The sequence below is a fragment of the Canis aureus genome, chromosome 7 (genome assembly GCF_053574225.1).
Source record: "Canis aureus isolate CA01 chromosome 7, VMU_Caureus_v.1.0, whole genome shotgun sequence".
NCBI lineage: Eukaryota > Metazoa > Chordata > Mammalia > Carnivora > Canidae > Canis > Canis aureus.
Window position 1 is genome coordinate 72183269 of NC_135617.1, and position 21311 is coordinate 72204579.

Sequence of the window (21311 nt, forward strand, 5' to 3'; positions counted from 1 at the left end):
CCGTTCGGCGGTTCCGCGAGGTTTGACTTCGCTCGGCCGCCGTAGTGCACAGGCCGGAAACGACTGGCCGGAAACGACTAGTCGTTTCCGGCTTCTGCGGTCCGAGAAGACGGTTTGGGGCTGTGGGAAACCGAGACCCAAGGGTCAAAGGCAGGTCCTTTGCGGAGCTGGGACTCCAGTCCAGGGCTCCAGGCCTGCAGGCCTCCGACGAGCCCAGCCGCCAGCGTGTTTACTCGACATAGTTCAGGGCCAGGAACCGGGCAGCGTGGGTCACCATGGCGACGCCGGCTGGGCTGGAGCGCTGGGTGCAGGACGAGCTGCACTCGGTGCTGGGGCTGAGCGAGCGGCACGTAGCCCAGTTTTTGATCGGTACCGCGCAGCGATGCGCCTCGGCCGAGGACTTCGTACAGCGCCTGCGAGACACCGATACTCTGGACCTCAGCGGACCGGCTCGCGACTTCGCCTTGAGACTCTGGACCAAGGTGTCTGCAGGGGCGGGGCGGGGCCCGGCGTGGGCGCGGCGGGAGAGCAGGTGGAGCGGGGGCGGGGCCCCAGGTTGTCTATCCAGGTGAGGCTAGGCTAACTGTCCTTGGGGGAATTAAGTAAGCTCGGTTACACCAGCACCTAGCTTTTATCCGTTGTCGCCTGGGTACTGTACTAGGTGCTGGACGTGCAGCTCTGGGGAGAAGTTCAAGGACCGTTAGGTGCTGTAGAGCAGTGTTTCACGAACTTTAATAGGCCCTTGTTTTAATGTGGATCCAGATTCGATAGGTTTGGGGTGGGATCTTAGTTTTTGCATTTCTAGCTAGTTTTCAGGTGAAGCTGATGGTCCACGGACAGCATTTTGAGTAGCAAGGCTATAGAAGAAATGTGTGAGAAGTGCTGTGGTAGGGCACAAAAGGTAAGGGTAGTGATCAGGGGAAAGCAGGCCCAAAGATTCCCCGGAATCTGTCTGATAGATAGAGAAGGGGGAAGGAGTAAAGGTGTAAAAGTGAATTCCTGGAGGACAGGACTGTGTATTGCTTGTCTTTGTATTTCTTCCACCTGACAACACCTTACAGAACAGGTGCTTAGTAAGTATATCGAAGAGTGAAAGTGTTCAACGTGTTCCTAGAATGGCAGGTAGCCTGCTTGAGTTGTCACATATGGTTCCTGGTGAAAGATGAATTTAGAATCTAAGTGATATGAGGATAGGGACTTTATGTAAATCCGTGTAGCATGTATCCCTGGAATCTGGTACGGTGCCAAACATATGACAGGCCTCTGTAAACCAATCCTTGTAGCATGTCAGTCCTTGCATCGTGATGACTTAATTGTGGGGAAGAACAGAGTCTGAGCAATTGAGAATTGGTTTTGAGAATGTAGGGACTTGCCTTTGTCCCAGGGCGTGATCCTGAAGTCCCAGGATCGAGTCCCACATCAGGTTCCCTGCATGGGACACCTTAAAAAAAAAGAAAAAAAAAAAGAATGTAAGATAAACTCCATGAGGGCAGGAATTTTTATTTATTTATTTTTAAGGATTTTATTTATTTATTAATGAGAGACACAGAGAGAGGCAGAGGGAGAAGCAAGCACCATGCAGGGAGCTCAATGTGGGACTCAGTCCCAGGACTCCAGGATCACGCCCTGGGCGGAAGGCAGACCCTCAACCGCTGAGCCACCCAGGCAGGAATTTTTGTCTTGTATTTATTCCTGTGTCCTTGATCCCTAGCAAGTACCTGGTGCATCAGACAGGCTTCAATAAATGTTTGTTAAATGAATGACTGCAAGGAGGTTCAGAAGCTGAAAGGCCCAGTTCAGGCTGATGAACATGGTGTGAAGCCATGAGGAAAAGAGACAATGAAGGTTAGTTTAAGATCAGGCCATTCCAGGCAGCCCGGGTGGCTCAGCAGTTTAGTGCCTCCTTCGGCCCAGGGCATGATCCTGGAGACCCAGGATCGAGTCCCACGTTGGGCTCCCTGCATGGAGCCTGCGTCTCCCCCTGCCTGTTTGTCTGCCTCTCTCTCTGTGTCTCTCGTGAATAAAAAAATAAAATCTTAAAAAAAAAAAATCACGCCATTCTTTAAATTTCAGAATGGGGCAAAGTAGATGGGTAAAAATCAGGAGTTGCTCACATCCCATTATCTTCCCTTCTACTGATAGGTACCACGGAAGGCGGTGGTAGAAAAGCCAGCTCGGGCGGCCGAGCGAGAGGCCCAAGCCCTGCTGGAAAAGAACCGATCCTATAAGTTGCTGGAAGACAGTGAGGAGAGTAGTGAGGAGACCGTAGGTAGAACTGGGAGCAGTCTCCAGAAGAAGCGTAGAAAACGGAAACACCTCAGGAAGAAATGTCAGGAGGAGGAAGAAGAGGAGGAAGAGATTTCCGAGAAAGGGAGAAGAAAGACAGGGTAAGTTAGAAGCAGAGTGAGAGAGGGTGAGGCAGGGGATAAGGGGGCAGTAAGCTTCCTAGGAGACCTTATGTAATCCTTTGGACTGGTTTGCAGGGGGAGTCAACAGACTGAGAAGCCAGAATCTGAGGATGAGTGGGAGCGGACCGAGCGAGAGCGCCTTCAGGACCTGGAGGAACGTGATGCCTTTGCTGAGCGGGTTCGGCAGCGAGACAAGGATCGGACTCGCAATGTCCTGGAGCGGTCAGACAAGAAGGTGCATAGGAGCAGCATGTTCTGTAAATCCCCAAGAAGATCCCTGGGTCAGATCTGAGGTTGGGTGTGATTGCAGAGATAGGGCTCTCTGGGAAGACCAGGATGGCCTCTGGAGGTGTTCATCTCTGTAGTAAGAGGACCCAGAAGGGTCTGCTGATCCTCTGCTCAACCTGTAGGCCTAGAGATTCCCCCCTGAGAAGGGACATTTCTGTATGCTATAGTATATCCAAATGATCCTTGTGATTCTAGAGAGGGAGTGGCTGTGGGAGATTTTGGCCTCACAGCCCTGCACCCTTGGATTCTTCTAGGCTTATGAAGAGGCTCAGAAGCGCCTCAAGATGGCTGAGGAAGACCGGAAAGCCATGGTGAGTCCCAGCGCCCAGGGAGCCAACATCAGAGGGCAAAAGGAAAAACAACTTTGTGATGAAGTGGTTTAGGGTAGGGAAAAAGGATACAAGGAAGTACAGTGAGGGTGCTGATGGGGTGTCAGGTCTGGGGTGTGAGGTCTGTGTTGACAGGAGCCTGCCAAGGACAGACTTAAGTTGTAGAGGGAAAGAAGCTACCTACAGACCCTCCTGACTCCTTAGGATTGAGTCCAGAGTGTTTTCGTCAGGGAGATGTGAGCTTTGCTTGCTCCTGAGACTTAAGGAGCCGTACTCAGTCAGCTGGAACATCAAGGGGTGTGGTTGGAGGACAGGGGCAGGGGAGTTGTCCCATTGCCTAGGAATGTGCTATTTATTCAGCTTAAGCACACTTGATTCCAGATGCCTTCCCTTTTTTTTTTTTTTTTTAAAAATATTTTATTTATTCATGAGAGACACTGAAAGAGAGGCAGAGACACAGGCAGAGGGAGGAGAAGCAGGCTCCATGCAGGGAGCCTGATGCCGGACTCGATCTCGGGAATCCAGGATCGGGCCCTGAGCTCAAGGCAGACGCTCAACCACTGAGCCCCCCAGGGGTCCCTCCAGATGCCTTCCTACTATCTAACTCCTCCATCCCAAACATGGCCGTGTGATCCTCCTCTATTCCCCAAGTTGGTCTTCTCTCTGACTGGGGACACAGCCCTCGCAATTCATGAACTGAACTTGTTATCATATGAGTTTTGGTAGAGCTGGCGGTTTTCCAAAAGTCTGGTCTTCTCAAGTAAGGTCACATTTCAGTTTCTAAAAAGAATTTTGAGACTTGATGTCCTAAGAATGGCCTAGTGGAACTCAGATCTCCTGATCAAGCCATCTCATGACCCAACCCACAAAATGACTGTTGTCAGAGACTTCTAAGATATCTGTCAGTATAGATGTAATGTTTTTATTTCCCAGAATTTAATTTAATTTCCTCTCTCTCTCTCTCTCTCTTTCTCTTTCTTTCTTTCTTTCTTTTTTAAGATTTTATTTATTCATGAGAGACACAGAGAGGCAGAGACACAAGCAGAGGGAAAAGCAGGTTCCCTGCAGGAAACCTGATGTGGGACTTGATCCCAGGACCCCAAGATCACGACCTGAGCCAACGTCAGATGCTCAACCACTGAGCCACCCTGGCATCCCTGGTGGTTCAGTCTCTTATGTTTGTTTGTTTCCTTTTGCTCTCTCTCATCTGGTACCATGTCCCTTATTCTGGATTTATCTAACTCTTATCTTGTGGTATTGAGTTCTTCTATGCCCTATGCTTCCTTTAGAGTGGAAATTGGGACCAAATATTGCCTCAATTCAGATTAAAAAGTTGTGACAGGAACACTTCTTAGGTGGTGATGTACCCTTCACATGACACCAATCACTTTAGGGGGACATACAGATTATGTACCTGTTAGTGCAGATAGCGTTTGTGCCAACAGCCTTTCATCTAAAGGTTTTAGCATAACTAGCACTACTAATGCTTTCCTGAATCTGCTGTTTCACTGGGGATTGCAAAGGTGATTTTTGGAGTGTGACATTCCTCCTACATTTATTGGCTAACCTTTTATATAAAGAGCTTTTCCTTAACTAGAAATGAGCAAGGGGCCCTGGTAGCTTAGTATGTTAAGCATCTGAATCTTTTTTTTTTATTTTTTATTTTTTATTTTTTTATTTTATTTTTTTTATGATAGAGAGAGAGAGAGAGAGAGAGGCAAAGACACAGGCAGAGGGAGAAGCAGGCTCCATGCACCGGGAGCCTGATGTGGGATTCGATCCCGGGTCTCCAGGATCACGCCCTGGGCCAAAGGCAGGCGCTAAACCGCTGCGCCACCCAGGGATCCCTGAATCTTTTTTTTTCAAAGGTTTTATTTTATTTTATTTTTTTAAAGATTTTATTTATTTATTCATAGACACAGAGAGAGAGGCAGAGACACAGGCAGAGGGAGAAGCAGGCTGCATGCAGGGAGCCTGATGTGGGACTCGATCCTGGGTCTCCAGGATCATGCCCTGGGCCGAAGGGAGGTGCTAAACTGCTGAGCCACCCAGGTGTCCCTCAACTCTTGATTTCAACTCAGGTCATGATCTCAGGGTGGTGAGATCCAGCCCCGAGTCATTCTCCGCCCTCAGCGAGTTTGTTTCTCCTTCCTCATCCTTGGCCCTCCCTCTACTTGCATTGTGCATGCTCTCTCTCTCTCTCTCTCTCTCTCAAATAAGTAAGGCTTAAAAATAACCAGGAATGAGCTGCAATTCTTTCTTCAAAGGCTGAGCAAATGGGGCACCTGGGTGGCTCAGTCAGTTAAGCATTCGACTCTATCAGCTCAGGTCATGGTCTCAGGGTTGGGAGGCAGAGCCCCATGTCAGGGTTCGAGCTCGACAGAGCTTCAAGAAATGTGGAGTCTGTTTGAGTCTCTTTCCCTCAGCCCCTCCCTGTTCATGCTCTCTCTTTGTCTAAAAGAAGAATCTTAAAAAAGGCAGGGCAAATGTTTAATTACTAATTTTGAAAGTAAGGAGTTTGATGTAATAGTCATCTCACTGGTGGTAAAAACTTGTTTCCCATGTGTTGTGTATATGTGTGTCACACTGGACTCATGAGTTTTTATTTTTCAATATTTTACAGTTGCATATGATTTTTTCTTTTTGATACTCAAATTGCCCTGAGTTGGGTTTTATCATTGTTGTTATTTATTGTTTTAGTAATCTCTACACCCGGTGTAGGGCACAAACTCAGGACCCCGAGATCAAGAGCTGCCTGCTCTTCCGACTGAGCCAGCCAGTGCCCTCAAATTGCCCTTTTTTGGGGCCCATATTTTAAAAGAACTTCCATGTGCTTCCCCCATCAGGTTGAAAGAGTATTTGATTGTGGTACTCAGATTAGATCATGAGCATAAACTCCTTTTAAGTCTTCACAGAATAAGCAAGAAAAGCCAAACAATTAAGTAGAATCAGGGACCCCCAGGAGAGGGCTTGATGAAGTTTGGCCACCACAGTGGAGGAGGCTGTTTTGATCCCAGGGAAGACAGTGTTGCCACAGTGGGCAGGCTCATGGTGAGAGCTGAGACAAGCCTTAAGGATGATGTGACCAGTCTTTATCTGTCATCCATTATGTGTCCTGAAAACCTCCTATCAAAGGAAATATGTAGAAGCTAGCTGCAAGATTGTATGAGGCGAGGAGAGGTTAGTCCCAGAGAGCTAATAAGCATTTCTGATTACATCTTGCAAAAACACTCTCTAATGCTGTACTTCCATTTTTTGTATATACTGTATTCCCCCCCCCCCCTTTTCCAAACTATAGTCATTTGATTTAAGACCAGGGAGCATCTAACTAAGGCAGAAGATTACCTTCTGTTGGCACATCCAGTGGTTACCAATAGTCTCACTTGTTTTCAGATTGAGACCTGTGCTTCTAAATGCTGGTATTAGCCCTTTAGTTTTCCTCCTTTCTTTTTTCTTTCTTTAAACATTTTATTTATTTATTCATGAGAGACACACACACAGAGAGAGAGAGAGAGAGGCAGAGATACAGGCAGAGGGAGAAGCAGGCTCCATGCAGGGAGCCCGACATGGGACTCGATCCTGGGTCTCCAGGATCAGGCCCTGGGCTGAAGGCGGCGCTAAACTGCTGAGCCTCTCAGGCTGCCCTGTTTTCCTCCTTTCCACTAAGTCGAATAAAATAGAATAAAACCTAAAACATTCAAATAACCCTAATGCATCTATATTGACCAGGATGGCGAAGCTGTCCAGAAGGGCCTTCAAGCTGGATTGTGCTGCTGAAAGATAGTGTTGGGGGTCAGCGTGTGGCTTTCAGAGAGGCCCAGTTTGGGGCAGGTCAGGTTGGACATTGCAGAAGGACACTGCTGGCCTGTTGGGGGATTTGTCACTCTTACAGATAGGTAAGGAAGGGGGTTGCTGTTCCAGCAAGATGAAGATTTGGCTACCCTGTCCTGACCCAGGTTCCCGAGCTGCGGAAGAAATCACGCCGCGAGTACTTGGCTAAGCGGGAGCGAGAGAAGCTTGAGGACCTAGAGGCTGAGCTGGCTGATGAGGAGTTCCTTTTTGGGGATGTAGAGCTGAGCCGACATGAGCGGCGGGAGCTCAAATACAAGCGGCGAGTGCGGGATCTGGCCCGAGAGTACCGGGCGGCTGGGGAGCAGGAGAAGCTGGAGGCCACCAATCGTTACCACATGCCCGAGGAGACCCGAGGCCAGGTGAGGCAAAGCAGAGTCCACTTTAGCCCTGCTATCCAAGCTGAGTGGAGGGAAGTCTTCAGGGCTTTGGACAGGGCCTCCACTGGCCCCTTCTTGGTCTTGCCTTTCCTAGTGGGTAGGGATAGTGACTGGAGAGGAGAGACCTGGGAAGAGGGCATCCTCTGTCTTCACATGTCCTTCTCTCCACAGCCATCACGAGCTGTGGATCTAGTGGAGGAGGAATCAGGCGCCCCTGGGGAGGAGCAGCGACGCTGGGAGGAGGCCCGGCTAGGGGCAGCATCTCTGAAGTTTGGGGCCCGAGATGCTGCCTCCCAGGAGCCCAAGTATCAGCTGGTGCTGGAGGAAGAGGAGACCATTGAGTTTGTCCGGGCCACTCAGCTCCAGGGCAACGAGGTGAGCAGGAGAACTGTGGCACGTTCTAACGAGGTTGGGAAGCCGACCCTGAAGCTCACACCCCTCCTCCTCTGCAGGAGCCATCAGGCCCATCGCCTCCATCCCAGGCCCAGCAGAAGGAGTCCGTGCAGGCTGTCCGCCGCAGCCTCCCAGTGTTTCCATTCCGCGAGGAGCTCTTGGCTGCCATTGCTGATCATCAGGTCCTCATCATCGAGGGTGAGACGGGCTCCGGGAAGACCACCCAGATCCCGCAGTATCTCTTTGAGGAGGTACAGTCATCCGCACCCTCCAGGTTACCGGCCACCGGCCCTTGACAAGCACAGTCCTGTCAGAGCTCTTTTCACATGTTGTTTTGAGCAGTCACTTACCTTTTCATCTTTAATCATAGTCTTCTCCATTAAATTGTGAGTTTAAGAATAAGGGCAAACTTGTTTCCTGTTTCTGTTCTCACTTCTAACACAGTATCTGTGTCTAGTGCCAGCATTCGTGTTGGAAAGATGCATAAACAGGTAGATGGTGGGGTTGGGACCTTCCCATACCAACCCATTCAGCCATCGGTCCTCTGCAAAGGACAAAGAACAAGGAGTCAGAGGATTCATTTTCTTGCTTTTTCACCTTCTCTGGCTCCCCCTTGCTTCTGGGTCTGCCCTAGTTGGTCTGTCCTTTTCCATCTCAGATCTAGCTGAGCCTGAATGTGATCACCCAAAAGTCTGGGACCCTCAGAGGGTCGGGTTTTCAGTTTCTGTCTGTTCCTTCATCTCCCCCTGCCCTGTCGTGCACTTACACCTTTTTTCTCTGAATTATCCTAGGCCTCAGGAATATATTTAGCAAAGGGAAAACCTCTTCTCTTGTCATTCAGGGATACACAAAAAAGGGAATGAAGATTGCCTGTACCCAGCCCCGGAGAGTGGCAGCCATGAGTGTGGCTGCCCGAGTGGCCCGGGAGATGGGTGTGAAGCTTGGGAATGAGGTGAGATCTGTGGGGCCTAGGTAGGGAGGGGAGCCTCTAGGGTCTGGGACGTAGCCCACACTGCATAGGGCTTCACACCACACGTCCAGGCACTGACCCCTCATTCCCTAGCCCTGCACTCCCTTCCAGGAGTACCAGCCCAATCTCGATCGTTAATGGTCCCCTTGACAGGTTGGCTACAGCATCCGCTTTGAGGACTGCACATCAGAACGAACTGTCCTCCGCTACATGACAGATGGGATGCTCCTCCGGGAGTTCCTCTCTGAACCTGACCTTGCAAGTTACAGGTACACATGGGGTCACCACCTCCCACCAGAGAGCCACCACCATTCCTGCCCAGTCTGCTGCATTCTGACCCTTCAGCACCTTCCTGTGTCTTCTTTAATCTCTAGCCTATTTTTCCTTTCTTGTCATCCAGCTAGTTTGGCCTTTGTCTTCTGATTAGCCCACCGGTTCTTTTTTTTTTTTTTTTAAGATTTTATTTATTTATTCATGAGAGACAGAGAGAGAGAGAGAGAGAGAGAGAGAGAGAGAGAGAGGCAGAGACACAGGCAGAGGGAGAAGCAGGCTCCATGCAGGGAGCCTGACGGGGGACTCCATCCCAGGTCTCTAGGATCATGCTCTGGGCTGAAGGCAGGCACCAAACCTCTGAGCCACCCAGGCTGCCCAAGCCCACCAGTTCTTGAAGCTTGATGGTGTGGACAGTCCTAGGACTGACCTGTAGGCACCATGGAGATGGGGTAGGGGGACTGCAGAGATAGACCCCCCACCCCCCATTGCTTGCAGTGTTTAGAAAAACACCAGGATGGCAGAATGGTGCTCTAGAGACTTGAAAAGCCACGTGAAGACCCTTTGAAGAAACTTAGAATGTCCAGCTTAGAGAGAAGAGACTCAGGGAGACATCCTGGTTCCTTCTAAATATGGGAAGGGCTGCTCCGTGGAAAAAGAGGTCAAGCTTGTTTCACGTGACTGCAGCGAGCACAACTAGCAACCACGGGAGTGGCTATAGGGGAAAGAGGTTTCAGTGCAACACTAAGAAGCGAGAGTGGTAGAGATTGAGGCCCTCAATTGAGGTAGAGATTGTGTGCTGGGGCCCTCATCTTGGGCCTTTGGCCCAGGTCTTGGAGTAGCTTGGTCTGTGAATAGTACATTCCCAGTGCTGGTGTTGGCCAAGCAGAGCTTGGATAAATATGTGTTTAGGAGGAGAAGGGATCTGTGCATGGGCTGCTGGTGGGATCAGGCCAGCTGAGCAGTATGTGGTTTGTCAAATCTTAGGAGGCTGTGAAGTTCTGGTCCTAGAAGATCACAGATGGAGCAACAGGACAAATATGATCTGAGCCTTCACATCCCTTGCAAAAATCTCAGAAACCATGGAAGGCCAGCTAGTGCAAGAGTGTTTAGGGTGTGCGGTTTTCCTGTCAAGCCAGCCTGGTTTGTGAAACAGCTGGGGACTTCACTGGCATAGTCAGGGATATGCACAAAGAATTGAGGTCAGGGGTGAGCTCCTGCAGGCATGGCTGTCACCTGAGAATCCAAAGACTTTAGCAAAGATATCAAAGATGTGTCCCACATATAACTAAGGAGGAGACCAAGAAGCCCGCAGAGCCCTCTAAGATTGGGGTAGAAAGGCCTACTGGGGGACACCTGGGTCCCTCAGTGGTTGAACGACTGCCTCTGGCTCAGGGCATGATCCTGAGGTCCCAGGATTGAGTTCCATATTGGGCTCCCCAGAGGGAGCCTGTTTCTCCTTCTGCTTGTGTCTCTGCCTCTCTCTCTGTTTCTCATGAATAAATAAATAAAACCTAAAGAAAGAAAGAGAGAGAGAGGAGACGGAGAGAGAGAGAGAGAGAAAGAAAAGAAAGACAGACAGACAGGCTTACCTGGTTCCTCTCTCCAGAAGGATGCAGCAGGACCAAGAGACATGCACAACAGCAGTCTCATGGAAGCCTAGGAGCTCCTGGGCTGTGCAAATCCTGGTGCTTCAGGTCTGTATGTTCATTCTCAGCCAGCCTGGGGAGCCCAGCCTTACTCCCAAAGGCCCTGTTCTCACTTTTTTCCCCCCCTTTAAAACAGAAACTCTTATTTCTGTTGAGTCTAACAGATCCATGACTCTGATCCAGAGAGCATATGTGACTTGTCCTGGCCTTGGCTTTCAGCCTCCAGATCTTGGCCGTTGTTGTCTGTCCAGGCTGAGATAAACTGCAGACTGCGGGCCCTTGGCTTGCTTTCTTTCTTTCTTTCCTTTCTTTCCTTTCTTTCTTTCCTTTCTCCTTCCTTCCTTCCTTCCTTCCTTCCTTCCTTCCTTCCTTCCTTCCTTCCTTCCTTCCTTCCTTCCTTCCTTCTTTTCTTTCTTTTCTTTTCTTTTCTTTTCTTTTCTTTTCTTTTCTTTTCTTTTCTTTTCTTTTCTTTTCTTTTCTTTCTTTCTTTCTTTCTTTCTTTCTTTCTTTCTTTCTTTCTTTCTTTCTTTCCTTTCTCTTTTCTTTTCTTTTCTTTTCTTTTCTTTTCTTTTCTTTTCTTTCTTTTCTTTTCTTTTCTTTTCTTTCTTTTGGCTTTCTTTAACATTGTATTAGTCTTCCTTAACTGGGGTGATTGGCCTCTCTTTGGAACCCCCCCTCCCATATTCACCATTGGGCTCTTTGCTTTCCCTTTGTGCCCTTGTCCAGGGGATCCTGTTGTCCTCTCCTGGGCAGCTCTCCTGGCTCACAGCTCTCTTGTTCTTTCCCCAGTGTGGTAATGGTAGATGAGGCTCATGAACGAACCCTACACACAGACATTCTCTTCGGGTTAATCAAGGATGTTGCTCGTTTCCGGCCTGAGCTGAAAGTCTTGGTGGCTTCAGCCACACTGGACACTGCCCGTTTCTCCACCTTCTTTGATGATGCTCCTGTCTTCCGAATCCCTGGACGCAGGTTTCCAGTTGACATCTTCTATACCAAGGTGCTCCCCTCAGGGAGGATGGGCTGAAGTGCGAGGCTGAAAAGCTTGGGCCTTTGGAGAAGGTAGTCCCAAGGAGGGAAGGGGAAATGGAGAGTCTGAAGAAGAACTGGGATAAACTGATTATTGAGCTGGGAGAAGAGGAAGTTTCTTGAACAGATGGCCTTCCTGTGACCCTCTCCTCCTCACCCCCAGGCTCCAGAGGCTGACTACCTAGAAGCTTGTGTGGTGTCTGTGCTGCAGATCCATGTGACCCAGCCCCCTGGGGATATCCTGGTGTTCCTGACAGGACAGGTGTGAGACATGGGGCAAGGGACAATGAGGTGTGTATCCCAGGGGAAAACAGAGCTGGCAGGTGGGCCTTCTGTCACTCTGGGACCTGTACTGCTCTCCCCATCCCAAATCCAGGAGGAGATTGAGGCTGCCTGTGAGATGCTCCAAGATCGCTGCCGCCGCCTGGGCTCCAAAATCCGGGAGCTCTTGGTGTTACCCATTTATGCCAACCTGCCTTCTGACATGCAGGCCCGTATCTTCCAGCCCACACCCCCGGGGGCACGAAAGGTCAGTTGGAGACGCCCACATTCTTCACCCCTATAGTTCACACAAATAGTGAAAAAGAGGGTGTGTGCCTGCCCTATGCAGGCTATGTCCTGGGCACTGCTGCAGCTGCAAGGCTTAGTTGTAGTCAATCCCTAGCCTCCAGAGCTGGAGAGAGAGGGTGAATTCAGCAAATATTTGATCCAGTTAGTAAGTATGTGGAGATGCAGAGGAGAAGGGAAGTCCTCAGGGTGCCAAAAGGTGGGATTTGATTTGGATCTTTAGGGAAAAAAAGGTAGGTAATACCAGAGTAAGGCTTAAGGTATGTTTAAGTCAGAATGTAATCCAAAAGGCTGAGGGGAAGGTTCATGTGGTGAAAACAATTCTGGACTGAGATTAGGGAAGGCCTTTGATAGCAGTTGGAAGCATTTTGACTTTAGATGATTGGGTTTTGAGCAAAGACGTAACTTCCATCCAACAAATGTATAACAAGCTCCTGCCATGTGCCAGATACTCTTCTTGGGCATGAAGATACAGTGATGAACAGAACAAAGTCCCTAGCCTCACAGCCGACAGTCTAACTTAAATTAGGAGACAGTGGACGCGTAGATGCCTGATGCTGATTTGTGACCAATGCTGTGGAGAGATATAGCCCAACATGGGGGAAAAAGAGACTGACTCCAGGGAGGCTGGGAGTGAGCAATGTCAGGAAGGTAGTTTCCTTGGGGTATAGGGAAGGTGAAAGGGAAGCTGAGGCCTGAACCCAGTGAGGGAGGGAGCCAGGCTGATAGCTGGGAAGGGAGTGTGTCCAGCAAAGGAAGGCACTCATGCAAAGGACCCGAGTGAGGAGTGTGCTCAGACCAGCCAGGGAGCAACTGTGCAGGAGTGGAACGACGGAGCCTGTAGTCCTTGGAGATGAGATCAGAAAGGTAGAGCACTTGGAGACTTAAGGGGCTTGGATATAATTCTCCAGTAGGATGGGAAGCCATCAACGGATGGTGTTAGTGATGTGACAGGTTTACATTTTTAAAGGACAATCTGGGTGCCAGAAGAATGCCAGGTAAGCAGGACTTGGAGTAGAGGCAGGGAGACACATGAGGAGGCTATTGAAGGAAGTCCTAGCTGAGGAAGATTGTGAAAGTGGTAGTGGGAAAGATGGAGGCAGGGACCTGGACTCCCTCTCCCATCTCTAAAAAAAAAAATTTAACTCCTCCCATTTCCTTTCCGCCTTATGTCTCTTTTTTTCTTTCTTTCTTTCTTTTTTTTTTAAGATTTTTATTTTTTTAAATTTATTTATTCATGAGAGACACAGGCAGAGGGAGAAGCAGGCTCCATGCAGGAAGCCCAATGTGGGCCTCGATCATGGGTCTCCAGGGTCATGCCCTGGGCTGAAGGCAGGTGCTAAACCGCTGAGCCACCCAGGGATTCCCTTATGTCTCTTTTCATTCCTTCTCTCCTTGACCCCTTCCTGGCCTTGTCCCTGTCTTCTGACATTAGGCAATAATCCTCTTTGCTCCTGTCCCTTATCTGTGCCTGCTTCTTTACTCAAGTCTTCAGGATTACTCTTTCTAGGGAACTTGGTGGGTGGGGTCTCCGGGTGACTACATCCTCTCACTCAGGTGGTTGTGGCAACAAACATCGCTGAGACGTCACTCACCATTGAAGGCATCATTTATGTGCTGGATCCAGGGTTCTGTAAGCAGAAGAGCTACAACCCTCGCACAGGCATGGAATCCCTCACTGTCACACCCTGCAGCAAGGTCAGCCTGCTTGTACTCTCAGCAGTGTCTCTGTGGGGAAGGTTCGAGACTCAGGAGGCTGTGGGGGGCCTCTTAGAGGACCGGAATAAGCAGCCTACGTCTTCTCAGGTTTCTTGCATAAATATTGCGCTTCCTTTTTCTCCTCACCAGTTGTCAGCCAGCCTACCTCTCCTTTCTTTCCAGGCCTCAGCCAATCAACGAGCTGGTCGGGCGGGTCGGGTGGCTGCTGGGAAGTGCTTCCGCCTGTATACTGCCTGGGCCTACCAGCATGAGCTGGAGGAAACCACAGTGCCTGAGATCCAGAGGACCAGCCTGGGCAATGTTGTGTTGCTGCTCAAGAGCTTAGGTTATTGGGTTCGCCCAGTCCTGAGAGAGAGGGAGGTGGGGCTAGAGTCACAGATCCCTGCAGAGAATCTCTTCTACCCCTCATATCTTTCTTCAGGGATCCATGACCTAATGCACTTTGATTTCCTGGACCCTCCACCATATGAGACCCTGCTGCTGGCTTTGGAGCAGCTGTATGCTCTGGGAGCCCTCAACCACCTTGGGGAGCTCACCACGGTGAGGTGGGATGGCAGCATGGTCTGGGGCACGATGAAGCAGTTGGGGTGAGCTCTTGGGTGCTGGAGGGGCACCAGAGGGAGGACTGGCCTCAACTCTTTTTCCTCTCCTTAGTCTGGTCGAAAGATGGCAGAGCTACCGGTGGATCCCATGCTATCTAAAATGATCTTGGCCTCTGAGAAGTAAGCACTGTGCTCCTACCCTACCCCATACCTGCCAGCCTGGCTAGGCCCCCAGCACCAGCACACGAACTGGCTGTGCCTCCTCCCATCTCTGGGCCATCTTTGTGACCTTGCTCTTTTTCCTTTCTCTCTCTGCTGTGGTATTCTTTAACAAATAAATTATTAGAAAACTCTTTTCTGCGCCTTTGGAGGCTCACAAGGGCAATAAGACATTTATCAAATGGGTAAGATTGACAAACAGAATTTGGGGGTGTAAATTGGTATGGAAGACTCAGCACCTGTGGGGAGAGCGCTGTGTGTGGACTGGTCTGGAGAGTCTCATTCCTGAGGTTTGGGGTTGTAACATTGAGATGTGGTTATGGAGGGACCACCTTTAAATGCCATTCCTCTGCCATGGTTGAGGTCAGAGGTCATTACATGAACTTGAAGTGCTGTCTTCCCTGACGCCCTTACTCCACACCTTCCTGCCGCAGAAGTCCTTCCTACCCTCAGAGGTCCCCAGTGCCCTCCTGCCCCCAGTTCCGTGGAGGGCCCTCCTCTGCCACTGTTACGTCTGCAGCCCACCTCCTCAACACCCCATGGCCAGCACCACCACCAAATCCATCCACTCTGACTTGTAGCCCTTACCCCACCCGGCAGTCTCCATGTGAAGACACATGTCCATAGAATGGTCGCTTACCCCACCCTGTGTACCTGTGTGTCTTCCTTTGAACCTTGTGCTTTGGTCTTCCTGCCCCAGGTATAGCTGTTCGGAAGAGATTCTGACAGTGGCTGCCATGCTGTCTGTTAATAACTCTATCTTCTACCGACCCAAGGACAAGGTAGTTCATGCTGACAACGCCCGTGTCAACTTTTTCCTCCCTGGTGGAGACCACCTGGTTCTGCTGAACGTCTATACTCAGGTCACTGGGCTTAGGTGATGGGACTGAGGGAGGCACAGGGGACTCTGGCTTTGCTATGTACTTAACCTCCCCCCTTTTTAACCATCTTCACAGTGGGCTGAGAGTGGCTACTCTTCTCAGTGGTGCTATGAGAACTTTGTACAGTTCAGATCAATGCGCCGAGCCCGGGATGTGCGAGAACAGCTGGAGGGGCTCTTGGAACGCGTAGAAGTTGGTCTCAGCTCTTGCCAGGGGGACTATATCCGTGTACGCAAGGTCAGCATTTCTTTAGTCTGCTGCTGTTCCTCCCACGCCCTCAATCTCCAGAGGGAGCTGCTCTGGGTGCCTGTAGCAGTCCCTCCAGCCTGAGGCTAGGCCTCTTCCTCTGGAGAGTGTGCTCTTCCGTGCTTTCTTCCCCAGACCACTGAAGGTGCCTTCTCAGTGGGTTCTTCATGCATTCCTTACCTTTCTAGTTCTCCGAGGGCCTGACCTAAAAAAGGTAGTGAGTGCTTAGGGTCCCCAGATGTGTGGCTTTTCCGGTTGACTTTCTCTCCTGTCTGCCCCTCAGGCCATCACAGCTGGTTACTTTTACCACACGGCCCGGTTGACTCGTAGTGGCTATCGCACAGTCAAACAGCAGCAGACAGTGTTCATTCACCCCAACTCCTCCCTCTTTGAGGAACAGCCACGCTGGTTACTCTACCATGAACTTGTCTTGACCACCAAGGAGTTCATGAGACAGGTGAGGGGACCTTCCTTTGCCCAGGAAAGTGAGGATGTGTGGGGAGGTAGGATACTAGCAAGATTCAATTTGCTGAGACTAGCTGAGAAACAGGAAAACATTAATTTAAGGTAGGATAAAATAGAAAGGCGTGGTTTCTGTCAGATGTGTCAGCATCTACTAAGATCCAAGAACTGCATACTCATTCAGGGAGTATTTGAATGCCTATTGTCTCAAGTGTTAAGGATACTGGGGTGAGAATGGTGAACAAAGCAGAAGTGGTCTCTGTCCTGAGTGTACTTTACAGTCTTTATGATTAGGTTTTTTAGGGATAGTTTATTGGGAATCCTGAAAGACTTGTAGAGGTGTGTCTGACCTTGAGGTATAGAGTATTAGAGCCTGGCACCTTTACCCTAGTCCTACAGTTGAAGGTAGAAGAAACTTTTTAAGATTTTACTTATTTGAGAGAGCGAGCGAGCACACAGTGGGGAGGGGCAGAAGGAGAGGGAGAAGCAGACTGTCCGCTGAGCAGTCTGATGTGAGACCTGATCCCAGTACCCTGGGATCATGACCTGAGCTGGAGACAGATGCTTATCTGAACCATGCAGGTGCCCCAGAAGAAACTTTTTGATCACACATACATTACTGTGCAAGTTGGAAAAAGGTGAACCCTACTGATTTTTTTCTCTCCTCTTGTAGGTATTGGAGATTGAAAGCAGTTGGCTTCTGGAGGTGGCTCCTCATTATTATAAAGCCAAGGAGCTAGAAGATCCCCATTCTAAGAAAATGCCCAAAAAAATAGGCAAGACACGGGAAGAGCTAGGATAAAGAGAAGGGGAGGCAAGCCGAACTCAACATCAGCTCCTTTTCCTTCTGTACGTTATTTAATATCTACTTTTGGAATAAAGCTTGGGGTAACTTTTATTATTTTTAAAGATTTTATTTGAGAGAATTTTTTATCTTAAGTAGGCTCCACGCCCAGCATGGAGCTTGAACTCACAACCCTGAGATCGACTCATATGCTCTACTAAGCCAGCGAGGTGCCCTAAGCTTATGGGAACTTTTGAGATACAGAGAATGTGACACGGAAATTCTCATATATTCACTTAAGACTTTATTATTTACAACTTAAATTACACAGCAGCTTTACACAGCATGAGATGGCAAAAAAGGAGAGCAAAAGAAGGGAGGAAGCTGGCTCCTGAGATTCTAGGCCACCTCCACCTCCTCCTCTTGTGCGTACATAGCAAAGTCTTCAGTGCTGCCTCCACTCCAGTTCCTGGATCAGGTCTTGGAACAGAGGTGTAAGTTGGGTTCTGGCTCTGACAGTCCCAGAGCCACCAGGGCTCCCACTAGCAGCTTCTTCACAGGCGTTGGGGCTGAGTGTGAAGGCATCAGCTGCAGGAACAAAGGTTAATGCCAGCTGATGGAATGTTCTGCCCCCTTCACACCATCCCTACCCAGCCAAAGGACTCACTTTGTCTAAGCGATGGCGACAAATGAGGCCGTTGGAATTCAGGTAGAAGGTGGAATAGGCATCATAGGTCCTGGTGTAAGGGAAAAAGAGAGTCTGACTGAGGGTTCCAAAGTTTAATTCAAGCATCTGTTTAAACCAGTACTTCCTAAATTTTGCTACATATTAGATCATCTGGAGAACTCGAATCCTGATGACCAGGCTGCACCCCATCCCACTCAAATCAGAATGTCTGGCACCAGTATTTTTTGAAGATCCTTAGATGACATCATCATGCTGCAAAGTCTGAGAACCACTGGTTTGGGCTGAGCCTAACAATTTCCTGGGATTCTCTTCCATGCCAGAAATTTTATGAAATACTCACCTAAGGTTGTGAGGCTCAACTTATTAGACGGGATTCTTCATTTTTTCAGTAAATACTTGAATGATTACTATGTGCCATATAACGTACACAAATAAACTGAGTCTAGAGGTTTCCTTTTTTTTTTTTTTTTTAAAGATTTTATTTATTCATAAGAGACACAGAGAGAGAGAGAGAGAGGCAGAGACACAGGCAGAGGGAGAAACAGGCTCCATGCAGGGAACCCGATGTGGGACTCGATCCCAGGTCTCCAGGATCACATCCTGGGCTGAAAGCGGCACTACACTGCTGAGCCACCTGGGCTACCCCCCTTTAAAAAAAAAAAAAAAAAAAAAATTGGTCTAGAGGTTTCCTAACACAAAGTCTTGATTTCTCCCATATTAAAGTATATGAAAACAAAATCCCTGTCCTCAAAAGGCCGAAGTCAGGGTTGATCAAGGACTCTCTGGAAGACCAGACAGACCGGAGCCCTAAAGGTAATAAAATTAGGAAACTGGATCTTTTCTCACTTGTCTTACCGATAAAGCTCTTCCTTGTCCCGCTTGTAGAAACGCAAAAAGAGCAGGTGGATGGGCAGCCCCACAAGCCGCCAGCGGGCTTGCAGGGTCCAATTCTCTGGGTGGCGGGTCAGCTGCAGAACCTCCAACCGAAGCTGTGCAAAATAGTTCCAGGCTAGGAAGCGGCAGAGGGTCAGTGACAGAATGTACCACATCCGGCCCCTAGAAAGAGATGGGAAAGATTGCTCATGATGGCATAATCTGAAAACCAAACTGGCCTCTGGGGAATGGGAAACAGTTGTGAGAAGTGGCAGGACCTTCTCTGGTCAATGAAAAAGATCAAGTAGAAAACACAGGGTGCTTTTCCTCCCCGAGGCCCTACCAGTGCCTGGATTCTCACTTGGTACGGATGTTCAGGATCTCATTGATGAATTCCACATCTGATGAGTAGAGAGTATAGTCGTGGGAGTGAAGGAAGAGATTGGGAAGCTAGGTGGAAGAAGAAGGCATCAGCCCCAGTAGGAAAGAAAAGATGATGCTACTTCTCAGTTTTCTCTTTTTGATGCTTCTTTACTCTCCTCTGAGTAAAAGGTCATCTCATCCCATGTTTAACTTCCCTTAAATCCAAACTGAAGAACATCTTTTCCTTAGGAAATGTTTATAACATATATATATATCCTTACCTCGTAATTCCAAGAAAACCCAGTTGACTAACACTCTATTTCCAAGTATTACCTACATCCCTTCTCAATGTGGATGAAGGCCACTTTCAAGCTGACTTACCTCTTGTCTGAGTCTCTCATACATGACAGCCAGGTGCTCCTCCATACTCGGATCTCCTGATGGAGTGGCAGGGGAAGGGCGAGCGGTCCCAGGGGCTTGGAAAGGTATCAAAGCCCCAGGACAGGGGCAGGGAGGTCCCTCAAATAGGCTCCTAAGCCCATCCAGGCAGCCACTATGCATTTCAGGTCCTGGTCCCTCCTCCCCCTTTCCTGGAGGGAGAACCACCCATGGTGAGCTGAAAGCCTGGATCTGAGGGAGAGGTAGTGGGGGAGCTCCAGGAAGCAGCCAAATGGGAGAGAGTGGGGGCGGTAGAGACCAGACAAGAGAAGATGGAGAAGTTGTTGTGGAGTGGGGCCAGAGGGGTGGGAATGGTAAAGCCCGTGGAGACAGCTGGTCCTAAGGGGAAAAATAAAAGGGAAAAAGATAAGAATCTAGCTGCCTGATGTCCCCCTCATCTAAACTCCCTTCATTGATGTGTTTCTAATCCCACCTGCTCCTCCTGACAAGAGATGAAATTAGAGGAAAATGGGATGAATTCATCTTCATCTCTACTGAAAACAGGAGGAAAAGAGTTTCCTATGACATAGGTTCAAGTAGTTCCCCAAAACGTTAGTAGACCTTTACATTGTTTAAGATCCCAACACTGTTTGGGGGCAGTTCCGATTCTCTTACAGAAAGAATCCTAATACGTATTTTGAAAAATGAACAAGCAACAGGCTTTAGTGTACTGTGGATGAAATCACGTAGCCTGTAACAACTTCAGCATGGAGTGTGCGATAGAGAAAAAACATCCAACTGTACGCAGGAGGCATTTCTCTGAGCTCCGATTCCACTGTGACATCTTGGGCACCCTCATGCCCTATGCTTATCTCTTCTTCTTCTTCTTTTTTTTTTTTTTTTTGCTTATCTCTTCTAAAACGAAGACGATGCAGCCATACTGAGTTATTACGAGGACTATACGACATGATAAACGTAGATAAAATTTCGTCGTCTATAAAGTGGTACGTACATGCAGGCTACGATCGTTTCGGGCCCCTCTAACGACACACACGCCTAGGAGACCGTTAGAGGCAGGGAAGGTTGGAAGTGCGATGCGCGGGAGGTCACCTACAGTCGGGCCTAGACGAGTCCTTGCTCCCTCAAGGGCCCCTGGGGGTCCCACTTCCGGGGAGGCTGGCCCGCACGCGCGCACCTGGGCGCCCGAGGGCAGCCAACGCGGGGGGCGTGGCCCCTGTGCCCGCCGGACCTCGGCGGGAGCGAATCTTCGGCCACCCCCAGGCCAGCCTTCCCGGGCGACGGCTATCCCAATGGAAGACTCGCGGCCCACTCGTCTGTCTGGTCCGGCCCTGAGAATTCCGGGGCGGCTCCGCGGTCAGGCTGCGAACCTCTCCGCCCCTTGTCCTTCAAGTCACCTCCGGGGCCAGGTAACCGCGGGAACGCGGGCGAAATGCAGTCGCGTCCCGCCGCCCAGACCCGGGAAAACCCACATCCCGTGCACCCCACGGCTGGCTGCGCAGCCTTCGGGTCCCCGCCAGCGACCCCGCGCCCCTCCCGCGCCGCCCAGCACAGGCGAAAAGCGGCAGCAGGACGCTGCTGCGCCTGCGCGGACGAGGCGCACGCTCCGCCCCCCGCGCCGGCTCTGAGGAGGGTCCCCTCCCCTCCCCTCCCCTCCCTCTCTGCCCTCACCTGGGGTCGAGCCTGGTAGGCACGGAGGCAGGGGCCGAGACGCCGGGCCGCCCCCCGGGTGGGCTGGTACATGATCTTCCGGGAGCGGAGACTGCGCCTCCGGTGTCCGGCCTCTGGCCTCCTCACAGGGTTGACCGCGCCCCGGAGCCGGCTTCTTGAAGGGGAAGGGGGGGTGGAGGGGCTGAAGGGAGGGAAACGGAGATGGTGCGCGCTTGCGCACTGCAGCGGGCTCCAGAGAGGCGGCGAGGTCCTCCGTCCGCAGTGAGTGCGCCTGCGCTCGCCGGCTGTGGCGGCTGCCTCACAGCGCTTGCGCAGTAGACCAACGTCCTGGCGCA

General features: G+C 50.1%; 2 protein-coding genes across 6 annotated transcripts; one reads left to right on the plus strand and one right to left on the minus strand.

The window, feature by feature from the left end:
• The first annotated feature begins 66 nt into the window (after positions 1 to 66).
• DHX16 (DEAH-box helicase 16) lies at positions 67 to 17099 on the plus strand. 4 transcript variants are annotated; one of them, XM_077904816.1, is made up of 20 exons: positions 68 to 482; positions 2143 to 2387; positions 2484 to 2643; positions 2951 to 3007; positions 6982 to 7236; positions 7426 to 7629; positions 7707 to 7898; positions 8489 to 8599; positions 8771 to 8886; positions 11326 to 11536; positions 11729 to 11827; positions 11942 to 12094; positions 13690 to 13830; positions 14014 to 14176; positions 14273 to 14391; positions 14506 to 14573; positions 15313 to 15475; positions 15569 to 15730; positions 16023 to 16196; positions 16875 to 17099. In XM_077904816.1, the coding sequence occupies exons 1-20, from the start codon at positions 276 to 278 to the stop codon at positions 17001 to 17003; spliced, it is 3129 nt and encodes a 1042-aa protein (XP_077760942.1). In that variant the 5' UTR covers positions 68 to 275; the 3' UTR covers positions 17004 to 17099. The 4 variants fall into 4 exon arrangements, with proteins under 4 accessions (XP_077760944.1, XP_077760942.1, XP_077760943.1 ...); XM_077904817.1 differs by having other exon boundaries at positions 7707 to 7845; positions 8439 to 8599; XM_077904818.1 differs by lacking the exons at positions 15569 to 15730; positions 16023 to 16196; positions 16875 to 17099 and having other exon boundaries at positions 67 to 482; positions 15389 to 15475.
• Positions 17100 to 17266: 167 nt separating this feature from the next.
• Positions 17267 to 21193, minus strand: C7H6orf136 (chromosome 7 C6orf136 homolog). Of its 2 annotated transcripts, XM_077904837.1 has the most exons (6): positions 20977 to 21193; positions 19291 to 19686; positions 18908 to 18996; positions 18529 to 18729; positions 17653 to 17722; positions 17267 to 17573 (listed from the first exon to the last, which is right to left on the minus strand). In XM_077904837.1, exons 1-6 carry the CDS (start codon positions 21046 to 21048, stop codon positions 17460 to 17462), a joined length of 942 nt encoding a protein of 313 aa, XP_077760963.1. In that variant the 5' UTR covers positions 21049 to 21193; the 3' UTR covers positions 17267 to 17459. The 2 variants fall into 2 exon arrangements, with proteins under 2 accessions (XP_077760963.1, XP_077760964.1); XM_077904838.1 differs by lacking the exons at positions 17267 to 17573; positions 17653 to 17722 and adding an exon at positions 18137 to 18320.
• Positions 21194 to 21311: the final 118 nt, after the last annotated feature.